Genomic DNA, 22,561 nt, shown 5'->3' with positions numbered 1-22,561 from the left:
AGAAAAATAATATGAAAAGGATAAATATATTTTCACCTGTAAGAGTGTGTAAAACTACCTCCAAGTGGTTGGGCATTTTCAATAAAGTCCAGTTTTGCTAAATCTTGGTTGTCCATTATGTTGCTATGGATACGCTGGTTAATTCTATTGTTGTTATAACCATTACTTGAACTATCCACTCCAACTAAAAATAAAATAAAACAATAAATAAGCATTAGTTGAGTGCCAACAAATGAAAGCTAAATTTATTAAAATGAGAGAGTTTGTATGTGTACACATATACACACATCATTACCTCAATTGACAGAATTAATGTCCCACACTTTTATTTCATAAGTAGAAAATTTGTTACCAGAGAATAGTAACACATAATTCTTATGCAAATAAATACTTTCAATTATTTGCAGCAAATAAGCTCACGTATATTTCAAATACACTAAACCTAACATGACATATTTAGACAATATCCTTCCAACAAAATTATAATTTAATTAAGAAAATATACTTTCTTTCATTTATGCAACAAATAAAAATGCCAAACAATAAATATGCTACTACTGGTTCTGATAAATTTTTATTTTTATAAAAAAAACAGGTATTAAAGATTGAATGCTTTGCATTCTTCCTACATAACAATACTTCCTTACAACAATTCAGTGCTACAAATACAAATCCTTTTAGATTTCATTTAAAACAAATCATATTCTAAAAAACATTCTTAAACATAAGTTGTTTCACAAAGACTTTTAGATAAAATCTGTTGTTAAAAGAAGTTGTGGAGGAGCTTCTTTTTCAGTATCTGAGCTTGAACTTGTAGGTCTATTAACCTTTCAAGGTCTTCATAGGTGAGAGTAATGTTATCAGCATGCACTAAATCCTGAATGTCACCTGCATCAACTTCTTCAAATCCCACTTACACAAAATTATTGTTGATTGACACTTTCATCTTCTATCCTATGGTCTACATTCAGTCACAATTTTGTCCAGACTCCAATAAAATATGTAGGTTTAACTTCTTCTTAAGCATCTTTAATATCTTTCATTGCTTGCATAATGCTATAATTTCACCAGATTTCTGAATTAATGTTTGCTTTCTTAATTACTTCAGTTCAAAAATTGACAAAATTGCTGCACAAGTTTAAAAAATCAGAAACCCTCTAGAATGTAAAAATAAACTACCCAATTTCTTTCTTTTGTGCATAATAATAAAACAATATGCCTTGTAAGGAACTTCAAATTTTGGGGAACAACCAAGCAACAAGAGTGGTTCATACTTTTTCTGTGCAATTTTGGTTGTGAAATTCTGCAATATTAAACTACATTTTAACAATGTCTCAATTCAAAGAAACATAAAACTAGATATTGGTGTGTGTCTTCACACTTGCACATGCATATATATATATGTACCTTCTATCTTTCCTTTCTTCTTTTGCTTGTTATATATGTATGTGTATATATTGATGACAGGCTTCTTTCAGTTTCTGTCACAAGATTTCAGTTGGTTTGGGGCTATAGTAGAAGACACTTGCCCATGGTGATATGCTTGGAAGTAAGCTTCTTACCACACAGCCATACCTGCACACATACACACAAGTGTTACAGAATGGAAAAGGTAAGATCTGGGCTACATGTTTCATAGGAGGCGGAACCTCAGAAATGGTAAAAATCCAAGCGAGGTGTATACCACTGGCTACTCTTCAGGCCAAGGATATATTAATTTTTACTACTTCTGAGGTTCCGCCAACTATGAAACATATGTAACCTGAATTTTACCTACTCCATTCTTTAATTCTTGTTCACACACCAGGCAACCCTGGTTGCCTACCGTGGAATATAAAAAGAACTTTTATTTCTGGTTATCGTTCTTCAATATGAAAAAAATCCACAACCACTATTGTCCTCGAAAGTTGTTTTTTTATATTTACTACGAATTGCTTGAAGCTAGCTTTCTTCCTACACCTTGATCCCGGGATCTTTTATATATATATATATATATATATATCCGAAGACCCGGCAAGACTAGTCAGGCCATAAACCATGGCCCCTACCTGGGACGTAGTCAGTCCACCTGTGCATACCTTCCTCCTTGTGATACTTGTGAAGGCCTGTTGAGGCAAGTGAAAATCAAAATCAAAATCAAATCAAAACAAATCAAAATAGATGAACATCAATGGAATTTGTATCTTTGTGGTACCAGTGCCGGTGGCACACAAGAGAAAACCATCCGAAAGTGGCCGTAGCCAGTACCGCATCGACTGGCCTCCGTGCTGTGGGCACATGACAAACACCATCCGATCGTGGCCGTTCGCCAGCCTCATCTAGCACCTGTGTCGGTGGCACATAAAAACACCATCTGAAGACCCGGCAAGACTAGTCAGGCCATAACCCATGGCCCCTACCTGGGACGTAGTCAGTCCACCTGTGCATACCTTCCTTCTTGTGACACTTGTGAAGACCTGTTGAGGCAAGTGAAAATCAAATCAAAACAAATCAAAATAGATGAACATCAATGGAATTTGTATCTTTGTGGTACCAGTGCCGGTGGCACGTGGCACACAAGAAAACCATCCGAACGTGGCCGTAGCCAGTACCGCATCGACTGGCCTCCGTGCTGTGGGCACGTAACAAGCACCATCCGATCGTGGCCGTTTGCCAGCCTCATCTGGCACCTGTGTCGGTGGCACATAAAAACACCATCCGAGCGTGGCCGTCTGCCAGCCTCGTCTGGCACCTGTGTCGGTGGCACATAAAAACACCATCCGAGCGTGGCCGTTTGCCAGCCTCGTCTGGCACCTGTGCCGGTGGCACATAAAATCACCCACTACACTCTCGGAGTGGTTGGCGTTAGGAAGGGCATCCAGCTGTAGAAACACTGCCAGATCTGACTGGACTGGTGCAGCTTTCGGGCTCCCCAGACCCCAGTTGAACCGTCCAACCCATGCTAGCATGGAAAGCGGACGTTAAATGATGATGATGATGATATATATATATATATATATATATACTTAATTTATGTTGTGGTACAATAATAAAAAAAGTACTCAATGAAACTTTGTGTACAGCAGTAGTTCCCAAACTTTTGGGGGCTGCCACTCCCTTGGCACCTGGGCCACATTCTTAGTTCGCCCCACCCCCACCCACGCCACTTAACACCACAAACAAAGACGACTTTATACATCAAGTTCAAAACTGCATTTCGCAAATAAAACTTAAATTTTGTTGTTTTTACATCCACTGACCCCCTTTTGGCCACTCCATTTTTTTTCAGCGGGCCCCTGGATCTTTCTACTTCCCCCAGAGGGGCAGTAGCGCCCACTTTTGGAACCACTGGTGTAGAGCCTTTTAGATAACAAGGGATTACATAAACTAAACTGCAATTTCATTCAGTCAGTTGACCTCACATAGCAAGTTTGAATGTGGCAAAATGACTGTAGGCAATGTAAGTGGAACAGATCTTAGTTGCTTTTTATTATGCATCAAGGAGAGGACCTTTTTTGAAATTATCAAGGAGGAATTTAGTGGGAGTGTCAGTTAGCCAAAATTAATTCATCTATTTTTCTTTTTAAGACTGAAGTATTGGGTTGTCTGGAAAGTTTGTGCCGATTTATAGTAGCTTACCTTTCAACTTATTTTAGAACATGGTTGAGTCCATAAAATAGGATTTGACTACACCTCCATTTAGAGCACAGTTTAAGCTATCTTTTCGTGGAAGAAGGTTTATGTTCCTATAACCTATGTTAATTCTGTAACCCTTTAAAATGGAAGATAAGTTCATTTTTGGCATGTGATGCTTTTCTTTTTCCGTAAAGGGAAAATGCCTCACAAGCAACCAAAGAAATATGCGCAGTTTACGGTGATGTTTCTTTATCCGAAAGAACTGTGACCAAATCAAGTCATTAATTGCAAATAACCCACATTGCACAACCCGAGAATTGGCAGAAAGCCTCAACCTATCAAAATCCATCATTCATGAACACCTGGTAAAGCTTGGGTATACAAATTGCTACAATGTTTGGGTACCACATGAGTTGAGAGAGAAGAACCTTTTGGACCGCATTTCCATCTGTGATTCGCTTTATAAATGGAATGAAAATGCACCTTTTTTAAAGCAAATTGTGACAGGTGATGAGAAATGGATTATCTACCGAAATGTTCAGAGAAAGCGATCCTTAGCCACCCCAAAAGCGGGATTGGAAAGGAATTATGTACTACGAGCTTCTCCCAAGTAACCAAACAATTAATTCTGAGAACAACTGCACACAACTGGATGAGTTAAAAGCAGCAATTCATGAGAAACGTCCAGAATTGGCTAACAGGAAGGGTGTTGTTTTCCAACATGATAATGCAAGACCGCACGTTTCTTTGGGAACCAGACAAAAATTGCTGCAGCTCGGCTGGGATGTGTTATCCCACCCTCCATAGTCACCAGATATTGCTCCTTCAGATTTCCACTTATTCAGGTCTCTGCAGAATAGTCTTAATGGTAAAAATTTCAATTCCTTGGATGATGTAAAAAGATACCTTGAGGAATTCTTTGCCATAAAACCACCTCAATTCTGGGAAGAGAGTATTTTCAAGTTAAAGGAAAGATGGAGACGCATTGTGCAAAAAAATGGTTCATATTTGGTTGATTAAAAATGTAATGGCAAGTATTTATTGACCTTTTCCTTTCCTTCAAAAATCGGCACAAACTTTCTGGACAGAAGTATGAGGACTTTCATTCCTTCTTAAATTTCTTATCTAATACTCCTATAAGATTCTGGTTGGCTCTACTTTGTCCTGTGGTATCAAAATCTGCTTTCAAATAAATCTTTTTCTTGTGGTGATGATAGAACTGTTGTGATGACACAGGCAACTTCTGAAAGAGTGTCTTCTAAGTCCTATATAACATGTATTGCTGGTAGAGACATCAGCCCAAAATACAATGCTTTTCTCTAAGTATTTACCTTTTAAGAGCAAAGGTCTACATCTTGACAATTACACGTTGGCTTTCTTAACCTCTTAATACTAACTACGTTTCATAACACTCTACAGCTCTGTTGAAATCTTGAACCAATCAAGTCTGTGCATATCCAAGCTAAAGACATTAAAAAAGCTTTCAATTTCATAAAGAAGTTAAAAGCCTACTAGCCTAAGTCACTTTGTAACTTCTACCAATTAAAATATATGTATTCCTGTTTGTACTACCAAGCCTATACATATCTGATCATAGAGTGTGCGTGTATTGCCCTGCGAAATAATTTGTTTATATATTAATTTTTTGATAATTTTTATCATGTAGTTCAATGGTAGAACGAAGAGGACAAAGAGTTCAACTCCTATAAGAATAAAAATACCCAAGGAGATTTATTATCTTTATTTTCTATAATAAACTTTGTTGACTATGTGTTTGTGTGTATTTATAAATATTGAATGGGAGTTAATTATAGAAGATAATGATAATAAACATTGTGTATTTTTGACCATAAACAGAATTTTGTCCTTCAATAGTTCTACTACTGAACTAAATGATAAAATCTTGAATCAAAATAAATGTATAAAATAAAAAGCAGTAGAATAAATTAATATATATTATATACATTTTATTTTAGAGGGTTCTGTAAGTTTGGAGTTATACTCCCTAATATTATTATTATTATATACAGTTGCGGTCAAAATGTTCAGAACGGCATTGTTTTCGTCAGAAAAGTAGGTATAAGTTTTTATCAAAGTTGTTTTATATTCTATAATTTTCACAGAGAATAAATGCGATATTAATTGTTATTGTCTGAGATTTTGGTGTAATTTAAGAGGATAATACAAAAGTTATGGATGATTTAGTGATTTACTGCAAAACCCATGGCGGCCAAAAGTTGCAGTACTTCATCCAAAGTAGATCCCTTTAAAGTCATACTATAAACACAGTATGATCTCAAAGCTAGACAAAGTAACATGCTTCAACCTGCTAGAGGCCATCATCATCATCATCGTTTAGCATCCGCTTTCCATGCTAGCATGGGTTGGACGATTTTGACTGAGGGCTGGCGAACCAGATGGCTGCACCAGGCTCCAATCTTTAGGTGGATGGAACTTGTAGACGAGTGAGACCCACGAAGACATGGAATGAAGTTGTGATGGCTGATCTCAGAAGTTTGAATTTCACAAATGAGATGATAAAGGACAACTGGCAATATGCAATGTTTCAGGAAACCATCCCATCACAGAAAAACTGAGGTTCAGGAAGTATGTTTATATACACAATTGGGACCCACACTTAATTTCCTCATCAAACCACCCCCACCTTTTCATTTCACTATCACTTGCCTAACTGCAGTATTCCACAGCTTCTATTAATTGAGGACAGAACTATCTATTCTATCATCTTTTCTATAATACCAATTATCTTTTTCAATACCAGGAACCAACTGACTTAGCATCCATCCTTTATGGTTAATATTACCCTTCCAACATTCATTACATTCACTCCTATATCCTTACCAATCTCTAATCATCATCTACTCCCTCCTACCTTCCATATAACTCATATTTATCACTGAGCACCTTGATGCTTCTTCATCATTCAATATATTTTCACCCCTACCCCATCTCCAACCATGCCTCACTCTCCATACACTCTTGCTACCCCTACCCACTCACTCTTCCCATTCTCCTCTCCCCAGGGCCCACCCTGACATGCCACCATCTTTATCTCTCTTTTCAAATACACACTGACTACTCCCACCAACTTCCGTATAATGTGAGCAGTCATATATCTCCACTACAGTAAGAAACATGTTCCAAAAAGGTAGACTTCCCTCATACTTCAACTTTACATCACCTAGCATAAAGCTGCTTCCCCCTCTATTGTAGCCCTACTCAATTAGATCTTAGTCTTGTGAGCTTCATGGTAATCTCACTTGTGCTGGAGCCATGAAAAAAGTACTCAATGCACACTATAAAGTGGTTGCCATTAGGAAAGGCATCCAGTTATAGACACCATGTTAAAGTAGACATTGGAACATGATGCAGTCCTCTGACCAGATGAATCCTGTCAAACTATCCAACCAATGCCAGCATGGGAGAAAGACAGATATATATAAGCACACACACATACACATTATGCTACTGCTGAACTTCCAGGTTAGATTTATATTCTCACATATTTAAGTTTTGTTTCTTGGAATAAATTCACTAAACAAATATGTATGTATATGTCCATCAACATATTCTAAATATTTGAAAATTTGACACACTTAAGGGTGATGTAATTTCATTTCTTAAATTAGACATACAGTTTCAAAATTTTGAAGGAGTTAGAAATAACAGTTGACAGTATTAATGCCTTTCCAAAGGCCATTATATGTGAAGTGAAATGGCTTCAAAAAACAGCCGAAACTATACTATACTCCCAGCATGCTGGGAAGTTACCTCTTGTTTCTTCAGTACTAAACTGAAAATCCTATGCACAATATTTGCTAAAATGGTGGGTCAAATAGGCATAAATATATGTATATTGAGACACGTAAAAATATATAAAACAAAAATGCCTTCATTGTGAAAAAGGCAAAATATTTTTTTTCTTTACCTGTCTTACCTCCAAATTGCTCTATCGTGTTTAGAATATCCTCCTTTGAAGGAGAAAACTTAGTTTTGTTTCGGCCTCCAACACGAAAACGCTGTATCATACTTTCAGCAATATCCATTCTAAAAGAATAAAATTTAAGGACAAAAATTACATAAATGCGTTATTGATACATATGTAGCTCAATATAAAAATAAAATATATCCTCTTGAAATTTTTGCACCACTTAACAAAAATAAATACAGAAGTGGGGAAGACAATGTAATCAACTATACCTTATAAGGAACAGTTCCCTAACATGATCATCATCCATACATCTCACTTCTGGCAAAAAAAAAAAACTCAACTTAGCCTGAGCTAACAAAGAAGCCTCTACATCAGTGGTTCTCAAAGTGGGCAGTATTGCCCCCCCCCCTAGGGTGGTGGAAAATTCTAAGGGGGCATTGAAGAAAAGTGGGGTGATGATGGGTTTGCGATTCATGTGAAAATTAGGGCTATAATGGGGTGGCAATTCATGTAAAAACAACAAAACAATGGGTTCATTAGATTAAGTTTTATTTGGGAAATATAGTTACTTTGAATTTGCTTTAGAAAGAGGTCTATGTAATGGTTAGTTGGGGTGGGGGCAGTAGGAATGTGACCTGGGTGTCAAGGAGGTGGCAGCCCAAAAAAGTTTGGAAACTACTGCTCTACATGGTTACTAGACCTGCTAGAAATAGTAACCAAGTCTCTTTCAAATCAAAATAAGGACACCTATATAACCTTAAAAAGGAAGGAAACATATCTGGGATACCTGAATTTTTGCTAAGTGTTGACTTGTAAATAAATAACAACTAAATTTAGATTTAATATTCAACTACAATTCACTTATTTTTTTCTGAGGAGCTCAAATTTAGGGTCTGAAGGAAAATGGGCTCTTCCTATCAAATTGATTTGGAGGATTCTTCATCAAGTTAGCTAAACCACTTAATATTTTCATACCTTGAAAAATTGTAAAATCTCAGTTGCACATTATAAGTTTCACCGTCTTTCTTAATTAGGCTTGATAATCCAAAGTGAGAAAATGGGTGCTATAGAGTGACCCCTGAACCTGCAAACCAGGTTTAATCCCTAGTTCATTTACAGTTTCTTACCATAGCGTTCTACAAAGGCAAAACTAAAAACTAGTTTTAATTCTTTCTACCTCTCTCACTCTCTTTCATTAAATCAATAATTGAATGTATTTTGTAATTTTAAGCACAGAAAACATGAAAAAAAGTTACATAAAGACATGAAGGTGACAACACTGGCCCAAGTCAGATTTTCATTGAAAAATATATTTAAAAAATTAATTTACACAGTTCAAACGCAAAACAGTTTCATCTGACTTCCACATGCAAAAATGTGATATTTTTGACAGCTAATTCTACTCTTTTTCTTTTTTTTCTTGAAGGACAAAGTCCACAAAATCATGAGTTACCAGTTTTGTCTCTTTTGTAAACAGAAATTCTTTCTCACCAAGGAGTTCTTCAGCTAGCATTTTAAGAAATTTTCATCTAGATTGAAGTTTTTGCATCTAGATCAACATGGAGAAGCTGGTTCAGCAAGATTCAATGTGTCAGAAGACCATATCTTGCTCCAATATCCAATTTTCAACATTGTTTATACAGCTGGATGCCCATTCTAATACCAAGCACTTTACAGAGTGTAATGAGTACATTTTATCATAACACCAATAATATAAAGATTGCCTTCCCTTGTCAAGGTTAAAAAACCCTACATTGTTACGACTTCAATTGATTGCCAATCACTTACAAAGTGTGCCAAATGCATTTTATGGCATCACCATTGTTGGGGTTACCTTGCAAAGTGAAAGGTAGTTCCTATGGTGGATAGAGCAAATTTATTCTGAGAAGATGGCAATGGAGAGAACAGAGGCAGCAGTGTTAGAATGGAGGTAATCAAGAGAGAGGTGAGGGAAAGGTTCATGTCAAACTAGTATGAAAGTGAGGATGGGATCAAAATAGTAATGGTGATGGGGTGGGTTGAATAAGTGGACCTAGTGATGGGATTGGTCAATTCGTAAGCATGCCCACATAGGTTGGACACTATGTCACACTCCAAGACAGTTCTTATTGGAGTTACACAGGTATACTATTGAGAAAGGGTGGTGGAGGAGAGAGTTAAAAAGACAGTGTCAGGAAAGGGGGTAATAGGAGGAAAAATAGTGTTAGGGAGTTAGTGAGAAAGAATCAGAGTGATAAGGGTTGTGAGGAGGTGAGGATTGAAGAAGAGATACAGTTATATATGGGAGGGTAGAGTGATGTTGCAGGAGAGATATGATAAGGTCAGAGTATATTCTCAAGGTAACATGTCCACAACATTATAGTGACAAGAGAATCAAGGAAGGTGGGTAAAGACTGCCAAAGTGCAAAATCTCCCCACTCAAGTATGATTCAGAAGGAAAAGAGGAGTACTAAGATATAGGTGATAGAGGTATAGAGAAAGTAGATATCTAATATGCACAAATTCAGTACACTTCTGTCAGATATAGGTAACTTAGTACAGTGAGTAGAACAGATCATGAGATGAGAGAGTACAGATTAGCAGAATAGACATGGAGAGATGTGAGAGTACAGAATGGACAACAAGAAGGAATTGATGCATAACTGGCTTTCTGTTTTTGTCTGCCAAATCTACTCAAGGTTTCAGTTAACCAGAGACTAGGGTAAAAGACAAATGTCTTCTGCTATAGTCCCACTTCTGCTAAATTGCTACAAATTAAGACTGAACCCAAAACCAAAAGACTGATTGGGAAGCAAACTTCTTAATCACACAGCCATGCCAATTTTATATTAATTTTGAATGCTGGAAATGTTAATACAGGCTCATTATCAACTATGACCAGATTAACAGAGTTAATTTGTATCTTATTCAACAAAGTTGAACAAAAGTAATTTAATAAGTAAAAGCTGTTTACTGAAGAGTGAATTAAATCACTGACATTTCATTTTAAAACCAATTATTTTAGGCTATCTCATTTTTTATATAATCCAGCAAGAAAAGGATGAATAAGAGCTTATTTCCTGACACCCTGAGGAGGATATAGTACATTAAAAACTTAGAATCTGCAGCTTACTTAAGCCATAGGTTATTAGCTCATCAAATACTGTTTTCACAAAAGGATTAATCCAAGAGCTTTTTGAAGTTGTAGTCAATTATACTTAGAGTTCCCTAACTGAAAGCACTGAAAAAGATAGTTTACATATGGTGGTAATTGTTTTGGTTAAGCACTGATCAAATCAAACTTACAGCATGAATATAACCTATATCGTAGATAAGTGCAAGAAATTTTCTAAATGCTTCAATATTCTTATATAGATTGGTGCTATTCTCTGAAACAATATTTTTATCTGGTTTTCTTGAACCACAATAACTCAACAATAACAACAGATAGGACCTGGTGGCTTGTGAGAAATAACCTATTTTTAAATATGAAGCAATATTTTTCAAAATGCCTGAAGTAAGCTTCCTGTGAAATAATTTAAGATCAGCAAATCCTGTTCAAAAAAAATTTTTTTTTTTTAATTCAACCAACATGAAATTAGCAAACATTTTACAATATATTCTTAGATTAGCAAATATCTTAAAATATATTGTAATTTAATATGTGGTCTGATCAACATGTTTCTGAACTGTTGCCATAGTAACAAAGCTAAAGCATGCTGAGTGAAGCTACTTGGCACAGATTGACCTTGAACTCTGCTGTGCATGTGCACTAAGTTTCAATGTTCTTGCTCACTTCTGCTGTTTACAGCAGTGTTTGGAAGGAACGTGTGTAGCGTGTGATTATCACATTGACCATGACAGAGAAAACTGAGCAGAGAATCTGCATCAAATTTTGCCAAAAGCTTGGTGATACCTGCTCAGAGGCCTACGCAAAGTTGCAGAAAGTGTATGAGCCATACACAAGTGTACGGGTGGTTCCAAGATAGCTGAAAAATGTTGATAGTGACAAACGTTCTAGGAAATCTACCAGCAGAACTGAGAAAAAGATCGCAAATGTGCATGCTGCTGTGAGGGGAAATCATCGAATCATCATCCATGTGTTATCAGAGGATGTGCAGATTAGTTATGGTTCACTTCAGTCCATTATCACTGAAGATTTGGGTATACAATGTGTGCCAAGTTTGTGTCAAAACTGCTGTCAGCTGATGAAAAAGACACTCGGGTTTCAGTTGCACAAGATCTCCTTGATTGTATTGAGAATTATGAAAACTTTTTGAAAACAGTCATAACAAGTGATGAATTGTGGGTCTATGGCTACGACCCAAAACAAAGGCTAAGTCTTTACAGTGGAAGACCCCCAACCTCTCCAAGACCAACGAAAACACGAACGAGTAAGACACTGTTGACTGTTTTCTTCTAATACAAGAGGATTGCTTATCATGAGTATGCTCCACCTGGTCAGACAGAAAACAAAGATTACTACAGTCATATTTTGTAACATCAGGCAACTGACTTGGTAGACACCCACAAGATTATCCACCATCTTTCAACAACAGCCTTGGATACCTCTTGAATTCAATAGGTCTAACACTTATGGACATGCTTAGAAAACAATACTGCACCTATGATTTCAGAAACAGCTTTTCATGCTCAGAATTGCTGAAATATTGAATAGACTATATGCAACAGCTGTTGGCTGTTGAGGTACTACATCCTTCAAAATTTCCATTCTTCCTGAAATTTGCCTATAGTGCACCTGATGCCCATTCCCTTTTTTTAAAGACTCATTCACTGTTCACTTCCTGTGCATTATTCTATATACTGTTCATGCATTTTTAGCTACTTTTTCTGCCGAGTTGTAGTGCACATGACCACTGTATACAATAAGTTGTAAATTAGCAAATGTTTTAAAATATATTGTAAATTGGAAAATATTAAAAAGTATATTGTAAGTTGGAAAATATTAAAAAATATATTGGAAATTGGAAAATATTAAAAAATATATTGGAAATTGGAAAATATTAAAAAATATATTGGAAATTGGAAAATATTAAAAAATATATTGTAAGTTGGAAAATATTAAAAAATATATTGTAAATTAGCAAACATTCTATATATTGTAAACAATGTGTTTAACTTTGTCCGAATTGTGAAATATTGAAAAATGTGGGTCATTGTTAATTTTAAGTAATTTGAGAATAAATAAGAACTATTCAAACCAATAGAGTGTTGGTGTCATTAAAACCCATGCACTCAGTATACTCTATAAAGTGGTTAGCAGTAGGAAGGGGATCCAGCCAAAGAAACCCTGCCAAATCAGACACTGATGCAGTCTTCCAATCTGTCAGATCTTGTTAAACTATCAAATTCATGCCAGCTTGGAAGACGAATGTTAAAAACTGAATCTGATGACGTATATTGTTTTTAAGGTACACTTTTCCATGCTTGAATGGGTCAGTATGAATTCATGGAGGCATATTTTCTGTAGCTGGATGCCCATCCTGTTACCAAGCAAGGTAATATTTTCCCATAGCAAGACAAATTTTCTTGGAAGATTGGAAATGAATAACACTCTTGTATGATGGCAACACTCATTTACAACTATCATGTGAGGTCAAAACAAACACATGCACACATATAGGCTTCTTCAGTTTCTGTCAACCAAAGGTTTACCCAAGGTGCCATGCAATGGGACTGAACTTGAAATCACATGATTGGAAGTAAACTTCTCAACCACAGCCATGCCGGTGCATATATCTGTATATAATAACACACACGCACACAGTAGTAAAACAAGTAAACAATTGGTCTCTTTTTTTATTTTTAATGACTTAAGCAATGTATATATCCCAGATATAAATAAAATTCAAGAAAATGAGCCATTTATAAAATTTATTCTTTTGAAATATTTACAAAACAAATCTGCATAAGAATGAATTGTAACCTTCTACAAAATCAATACCTGAAACATTCAATTTTCAAACCTAAATATCAAGATTATTCAGGTGTCCTAATTAATAAAACTCTCCTCTCACACTCCTATGAACTTATCTATCCACACCTTCCCATACTCATGCCATATTCTCTCATATATTCATCTTGTACCTTGAGAATACACTCTGACATCTCATAACCAACAAGTTTATCTTCTTTCCAGCTATTCCCACTACTCTTTTATTATGCCAGGTAACCATGCAGCTCTTCTACTGCACTGCCTGTTTCTCTATCATACTTTAGCCTCTCATAAAACCACCTCCAACTCTTCTACAACCCCACTCAAATGAGGGGAGGCTTCTTTTTTTTTTTTTTGTCTTGCAAGTTATTTGCCAACTTCACTAGTGCCAGTGTAACAAAAAAAAAAGCATCCAATACACTGTCGAGTGGACAGCATTAGATAAGGCATCCAGCCATAGAAACCATGCCAAAGCAGGCATTGGAGCTCAAAGCAGTACTCCAGCTCATCAGATCCTGTCAAATTGTTCGACCTACACAAGCATGGAAGACAGATGTTAAATGATGATGGGTAATGATTTCAGAGAAGAGAAAGTAAGCCAAATTCTACACCTTGCACTCTAGGTGCAAGGCCCAAAATTTTCTACTCTAGGCATAAGGCCCAAAATTTTTGGGGAGGGGACCAGTCGATTAGATCAACCACAGTTTGCAACTGGTACTTAATTTATCAACCCCGAAAGGTTGAAAGACAAAGTGTGAAATTTGAACTAAGAATGTAAAGACAGGTGAAGTTTCTTTATATATATTATGAAGCATATTTTTAGAATTTCTATATACTGAGAATCTCCTTGAGAGGTGGTGATTAGCTTTAAACTTGTTTATTTATAGATGACCAGTTATCTATCCTTGCCAATTAAATGAACTAAGGTGGTGATATCAAACCCATTTGGTTTTGCAGGCTATACTGAAGCATAAACTAGATCTTGAATAGGAACAATTATTTCTAAAAACCTATTTCATAACGTAAGCCAAAGTAAATTAATAAAAGGGTCAACATACATTAAAACAGCTTCATTGACAATAAAGAAAGGAAATAATATTAAGCATTAGCAAAATTTGTGTGCAGAGACATGAGGGAAAACTTTACACGGGTGGGGGAGAGTGTGTGTGTATATATCGTCCCATACATGCCAGCATGAAAGGTGGATATTAAATGATGATGATATATATATATATATATATATATATATATACACATAAATATATAAGTAGTTGATGTTAGGAAGGACATCCAACTATAGAAACAGAAAAAAAGCAAACAATGAAAGCTTGGCCCAGTCCTCTAGCCAACAGTTCCTATCAAACCAAACAACCCATGCCAGCATGGAAAACAGGCATTAAACAATGATGATATATATACAAGTGCTTTTAAATAAGATTGAGATGAGATAAAAATTGTCCAAAGGAAGAAATAGAGTTCTTGAGAACTGTATTTGATAGAAAGCTTGCACATTTCAATGCAAAACCTTTTAACATAGTTCATATCACAAGAATTCATTTGAAGGAATACATATGTAAATATAAGCAAAAAAAAAACTTCTATTTGGCTGAGCATATAGGTAAAGGCAATACATGTGACAACTTTAGTTCAAAAATTCATAAGCTTTTTTTTTATCTTGGTTGAAATAACAAGATTCCCTAAGGTACTCTGATTTGACTAATCCATACTGGTGTTAATCACAACTCTGGTCCAGCTAAACTCTGAACAAATGCTAGCAATATATATATATGTTTTACAGAATATTTTAAAATTCAAATAATAATAATTTTTTAATAAATATATAATAGAGCCAGGGATGGACTAAAACATTGTCTCAGGCCAGATCTAGCCTGCAGGCCAAATATATGAGACCCATAAACTAAATGAAAGACAAACATAAATGCTAGCATTAAAACTGAAGTCATGCTCCATACACTTTCTGTTGGTTCAATAACTTAACCACTCAGCCATCTTGCTTATAACAATAACATCTTGCAATAATAACAGTAACGTGAAGAGGAAGCAAAAGTAACAAGATGTATCTTAACAATGAAAAATGGGGCTGTGGATTAACTAAAATACAAGTAATTTGGAAAGAGACAAAGAATAACTAAAGAGAAGAGGTCAGTCAGACAACAAGCAGCATGATGAAGTAAGATTACAACATAAGCTTATAGTCTTTAGTGAGGGAAATGAACGATGGAGTGTCAGATATATCTAGCAAGCAATAGATGTGATTTGACAATATTCAATGCTAGAAGGATAAACAGAAAAGCATGTTTAACCTTTTAGCATTGAGATTATTGTCAAATGTAATGTTTATTTCTTCACATTATTTTGAATTATTTATTATCTTGTAGCTTTCAGATTTTAATGATGTGACCGTTTATGCTTAGAAGGACAATATAGGGTAGGTGTGAGAGGCTGGATCTGGCCAGTTTGAACATAAAACAGGAAGAATATTTGGACCATTTAGCATTCAAATTACATTCAAATGTAAGGCTTATTTATTCACATTGTTTTAAATTAATCATGCATTCTCTTACAGCTTCAAGATTTTAATGATATGATTGTTTGATTTTAGGATGACAATGTAGGGTAGGTGTGAGAGGGTGGATATTGCTGACTTAAACACAACACAGGTGGAATATTAGGACCAGATATGGCCAGTTTGAATGTAACATTTAAACCAACCATAGCTGGTCTCAATATTTTACCTGTTTTATGCTCAATTCAACCAGGTCTAGCCTCTGGCATCCACCTTACAATGTAATTCTAAAAATAATCATATCAAAACTTTGAAGCTACAAGATAATGCATGAATGATTTAAAGCAATGTAAATACATTTAACAGAGTAACCTGAAAGCTTAAGGGTTAAAATGAAAGAATGAGGATGTAATCTGAAAGAAATGACACACTTGAATTTAATAGCAATGATAACATAAAGAGACATGTAAATGACAGACTAATTAACAAAGGAAATTAATGAAATAAATGTTATATAGGCTACATCAAGCATCTGAATGAAAAACAAGCCAGTTGGCCAATAAGAGAGTCCCTATGCAATCACACGACCTACTAGAAATAACAACCAAATTGCCAACTATTTCTTTTAGTTAAATCAATCACAAGTTCAAAACTGAATACCTATTGCAGAATCTATTAAAGAACAGCAGAAGGAATTTGAAAGAGTTAAAATGTCTTAGGAGTTAAATAACTAAGACTTTGGTCTACCATTCAAAAATTTATATGCATGCACTAGTTACAGACCAAAACTCACCATCTTTTTATCAACAGAATGAACCCTGCTAAAACATTCAAGGACTAGGTAGTGGTGTTAAACAAGACAATAATTAAGTCTAACACCGGAAAATATATAAACTACAGGTTCAAGTAATCATTTACTGACCAAGGCTCATCATCTCTTAATCAAAAGACTGAAGCAAGATACACATGATCCAGAAAGGTAGTTTTATGCTATCACTCCATCTTCATATTGCTGTTAAGAATTCCTCAAACTTTTTCTTTTATTTTTCTTTATTTCAGTCATTAGACTGCAGCCATGCTGGAGCACTGCATTGAAGAGTTTTCAGTCAAATGAATCAATCCCAGTACATTTTTTAAACCTGGTATTTATTATACTGGTCTCTTTTACCGAACCAACACTGGTTGTCAAGTGGTGGTAGGAGACAAACACACACACGCACATATAAATATATAGGATGGGCTTCTTTCAGTTTTAACATATGATTATTATCTTGCCATGGCATGAAGATAATATGTGTACTTCATGATAGATGTTCTGGTTCTGAGTAAGATTATTTATCGTGGACTTTAAACCAAGCAAAGAAACATTGTTTAATGTGCAGCAGCCAATTCAGAATTATATGAACATTACAAGTTCACATTATTATTATCATTATTTGATTAGAAAGTGGATGATGCAGCTGTTAAGTTATCAATATATTAATTCAGCAACTTGGCCTAGATTCCTTCTTCATCCTATTACCAAAAAAAAAGATTAATGTTATAACTTACTAGTTTTTTTTTTTATATATCTTTTTACGTATTCCTAGAAATGTGTATTGTGAAGTACAGTTCTTTGATGGAACTGTTGTTTAGAAATGACTTTTTGATTCACTCACTGGACTGTGACCATGCATCGCCTGATATGGATGATAGTGAATAAGAAGCAGGAAACATATTGAGTCACTGTTGTGGTTATGTTCATAATCAAGATGTTTAGCTCTGAAATGACCCACTTCACCTAGCTGTAAGTACTACAGAGTACAACAACTGGCTGTTCTGAGCAATTGCAGCACTGCAAACTGATAATTTGCAAATTCAACTCCTCCTGTAGGTCTAAACGTAATAGGAAAGCACTCCAGTGAAATCTTTCCTAAAAATCACCAGATAAAGATCAGTTCTTCACCAATACCCCATAATCAAAAGGGTTACAGATATCTCTCATAATGCAATATAAATTTTTAAAAAGGTATATATTGTAGTAACTCAGTCCTCTCCAAACCCTGTCTCTCTCTCTCTCTCTCTCTCTCTCTTGGCATCTGGACCACTGCCACCAACTAGATCGGTGATTCCCAACCTGTGGTCTGCAAAAGTAGTACTGGGGGTCCATGAACTAAATTCAAAATTTTAGATATATATTAGGTTGGTGCATAATTATTGCAGCTTTTTTTCAATAAATTTTATTCAACAAAAACAATAACATTTAACAAAAACATCTTTAAATGATTATTCCGGAGCATATTCACCATCTACTTCAATTTCTGCTTGGCATTTTGTTTAAATTTTTTGTTGAATAAAATTTATTGAAAAAATAGCCACAATAATTATGCACCAACTTAATATATATACACACACATAAGGATAAGCATATTACAAGGGGTCCGTGGAAAAACTCTTAAATAAATTGGTAGTGAAAAGGTTGGGAACAACTGGACCAGATGTTCTACTCGCTACTGTCACAAGTAACAACCCTGACTTCACAAATCTGAGATGTTCATCTCTCTCGCAGTCTACCATATCATCTGGTCTTAAATGAGAGGACCAATGTTACATAGTAACTTGTATTCTTGCTACATGACTGGACCATTTCAATTTCTTCCTTCTAATTACATCGTTAATGTTGTATATCCTATGAAGAACTTTCCTAATGCAAATACTTGTAAGCCAGATTTTTCTAAGATTTTTTTTTTTTTTTAAACTTATTACTTTCCATGACAGTATACCACATACAAATATTCTATATTTGTATAAATTTACTTTAACTAAGAAACGAAAAGGAATATAGTTTCTCCCTTTAGTTTAGCATGGCTGTAAATTCTTTTTCAGTGACAACCAAGATGAGCAAACAATGGACCTGTGGAACATCCTGGTGGTTTACCCAACTTATGCACTTGAACAGAGCTGACTTTACATGAACACCAATAAGGATTCTACATAACCAGAGCTACCGCAGCACCTCTCTACCTCCTGAGAACTTCAAGTGAAACAATGTTCTTAATCTTATACTGAACAAACAATGTTTAGAATAAGAATAATCTGCCAAAATTGCCTACTTACAAGCTTCCCCTCAGCGCTAACCATTTGGATTGTTAATGCTCCAATGATGTGTTGACATAAACCTTTCCGACCTGGTGTACGTATGAAATCATTCATCTCTCCTACACTTCTACATTAAGAGTCTATTTGTTGTCACTTCTATACAGTCTCTACAAAGATGCCACCACTTCACAATACACAACTTTGATATCTTGCACAGCTTCCATCAGAAGAATATGCAAACCTACAAGTGGGAATTAGACAAACTAATATTTCGAAAAGCACTGACACCTCAAAATTTTTTTTTTAATCGAAGCCCTGACAGTTTCAACTGTTATATATTTCCTTCAAAAACCCAGAAAATATTTTCTTCCTAAACATCTGCTCTACCTTTGTTCAAATCAAACGATGTAGATCATTTTAAATTATCTATCTGCATTATTTGATTCGAACTGTGCGTACACGCACACAATTTTAGACTGAATTCAGAAAAAAAAATGTCCCTCTAACAGAAGGGTAAATTATCAGCACTGCTACACTATCTCAATAAAACGAACATTAATTCCGTTGTCGTCTTCTGGCGGATCCTACAAAGGTTGCCGATTCAACATCTCTTTCGCATACGTCGATGGCCATTTCAAATCTTACAAGTGCTTTACTCAATTATGATGTAACTTTTGTTCTATGCTAGAAGCAGTTGCACGCTGTATTCGATGTTGTCACATATCCATATGCAACATTACTCAAAGATGGGTGCACTGAAATTATAATACAGCAACAACGTAGAGCATGGAACTGAGTGAAAGCTAATATGAATATGAATTTAGTAGAACATTGCTTCAGCTTTAATGGATCTTTTTTGTAAAAGCATAGACTTAAATCATTTTATTTTAGAATTAAATTATATTTGTTGTTTGCACGAAGCGGAACGATGCATTTAGACAATTTATAAATTATTTATAGTCATGACCAATAATAAGAAAAAAAACGGAAACTGCTGCAAATAAAAATGAAAGAAAACGTATAACGTGTGACAATATAGGTGCTTCATACAAAATGAATGGTAAAAAATGCTAATTGGAAATTCACTCCGAAACGGACAAGAACTTTCAAATGAATCTTCCTATTTTACAGCAAAAATAAAAATAAATAATTTACAAAATTATGAACATTTGGTGCATTGCTTAACAAAATAACCGTGCTATAGAAATGTAACGTTGTCTTCAACAGCATGCAGTGAACAAGGTAGCTTTTACCGATCTTTACAAGTCACTAAAGTGGTCGCTGGTCCTGCAAGAAATAGCAGCCAAATTTTTCAAACCACGCCCTACCTCAACAATGTAGTCGTAGAGATCCTAGAAATATTGTACCTCAGGAGAAAGAAAAACGGAATGGTCACTGTTGGAACGCCTTTGAACATAGTTCAGTTCCATTAGGGTTTATCTAGAGTTAAACAACTGACAGATAATTCCAAAACAGTTCACAGCGGCAACACGCAGTCCATACTGACGACAAATTATTTCTCACCATATACGACGTAATAGAAATTCTTCCACTCTTTATAACGGAACTTTTTTAAAGATTCTACCAAACTATCGATAGTTAAACTTCCTAAATCATTATTTCATTCCAGTGGTTGCTATTTCTTCTATATTCAATTTGACATAGAAACATTTTTTATGTAATTTGTCGCATGAAATATTTTAACAAACATTAAAGGATTAATAGACGTCGTCACATTTTTTTTTTATCTATAAAATAAATCAATCTCAGCAACTATATAAATATACATTATACCGTCAGCTAACATTTTAAGGATGACCCACGGAAAATAGACAGCAAATTTTAGCGAATCGAAAAGGAAAAAATCCCAGAAATCAAAAATCAGTTTTGCTTTTGTTTATTTGTTTTTTGTTACTTTTTTTAAAATCAAAATGAAGATAACAAATGGATATTTAGACAAGAGAAATCGAATGTTTGTCAATATTGCTCAGCGCACTCGTTTAATAAATGACAGCTACGAGAGTGCGACACAAATATAAACTATTTTAACACTATAAATATTTAACTATTTCAGGTGGTTTTAAGAGATGTTGCACCTCGGCTGGTGATAAAAACGCATCCTTCAGAAAATCCCATGTATTGTCAAAATTAGGGAAACCTGTTTGAATTCAATGAATGACAAATTAACAGGGGTTTACACTTAGAATTATGCATTCGCTATTACGTTTTTAACATAAGAAACCAGTTATTTAGTTGATCATCAACCGATAAAATGGGTTGTAAAGGTAGAATCCACTGAATTCTCAAACCTGTGGAGTTTTAATTAAATATTTCAGAAGACAGAGGAAATATGTAAAAAAAAAGAATTATAAAAACAATTTTATGTAACCGAAATAAACTTAGCCTGAACAGCAGCAGAGTAGAGACCTGTTTAAAATTAGTGAAATGAATAATTAAGAAATGAAAATCCGACGAAACTAAATTATCAATTTATTTTTGCAGGTCACATATTTGCAATATAAACGACACCAGCTATAAACAATTACCTATTTTAAATCAATTAATTATTGGTCATTATTATAATTAACATTCTGATGTAAATTAATGTTTGTGCTGCTAAATTTCTATGAAATAAATTACTGTTCGTGTAGTTAAAAGCCTAATATAAAGGAAAGAATCATTGAGAAAAGTGTCGGTTTTGGGAGAGAAATTGTTATAATGGATCGATTGAAGCTATCTTCTTCATGTAAACGCGGTAGTTTTTACAACGAATGACAGTCTATAACGGAGGGGAGGTTGACATTGTTATTAATTTTACACAGTTCAGAAAATAATACATACCTAAAGTGTTGCTGAGATGATTACATTTGGTGCTTATCCCAAGAAATGTCTAATTAATTGGAACATAATCAAAATGGTGCAAAACGACGACTGGTCACATGAATGGTCATGTGACCGCTCATGGCAGCGGTCTGGCTGTGGGACATAGCAGTTGGGACAACGATGTTGTCGTCTACTAGAACATCTGTCCTTAATGCATCTAAAATACAACCTGAAATATTATTAATTGACTGATATTTAAATAAATATTTAATGGTTTCCTTGTCGTAGAGACTTGGCCATTTTTTGCTAAGAAGTGGGTGGAGTCGATCGAACTGACTTGCTGTTTCTTTTATCGCCCTCTAAGAGGGCAAAGTTAAAAATCGATCTTGGCGGGATTTTAAATATAGAAAAACGTAAAAAAACAAAGAAATAAAAAGTGTATGTTATTTAATCTAACTAATTCACTTCTTTTTTTATAATTGTTTCATTTTCGGGAAACGGAAAATTGGAAGTGTGACGTAGGTGCAGTTGTCAAAAGACAGCTGCAGAACTGCACCGAAATGTATTCAAGCAACAAAGCTGCAACTTGCTAGCTCCTTCAAAACAAAAGCGAAAAAAACACAATTAATTA

The 22,561-nt window shown here is 35.0% G+C and overlaps 1 protein-coding gene across 12 annotated transcripts in view; it reads right to left on the bottom strand.

Annotated features, from left to right (window-relative positions):
• Positions 1-22,264, bottom strand: part of LOC115210674 (TBC1 domain family member 5) — an 82,192-nt gene extending 59,928 nt beyond the window's left edge. For 7 of the 12 annotated variants that reach the window (XM_036502217.1, XM_036502225.1, XM_036502219.1 and 4 more), the window contains exons 1-3: positions 20,436-20,539; positions 7,565-7,683; positions 37-184 (exon numbers count right to left, since the gene is read on the bottom strand). In XM_036502217.1, the coding sequence (XP_036358110.1) occupies positions 37-184; positions 7,565-7,683; positions 20,436-20,524 (356 nt within the window). In that variant the 5' untranslated portion in view covers positions 20,525-20,539. Of the gene's footprint in view, positions 1-36; positions 185-7,564; positions 7,684-20,435; positions 20,540-20,901; positions 20,931-21,948 lie in introns of those variants that run through there. The other 5 variants (XM_029779336.2, XM_029779338.2, XM_029779337.2 and 2 more) reach the window with 5 other exon arrangements.
• Between the last annotated feature and the right edge of the window lie 297 nt (positions 22,265-22,561).

Source organism: Octopus sinensis, linkage group LG4, assembly GCF_006345805.1.
Source record: "Octopus sinensis linkage group LG4, ASM634580v1, whole genome shotgun sequence".
NCBI lineage: Eukaryota > Metazoa > Mollusca > Cephalopoda > Octopoda > Octopodidae > Octopus > Octopus sinensis.
The sequence above is the reverse complement of the archived record's forward strand: the minus strand, read 5'-3'. Positions and strand labels throughout refer to the sequence as shown.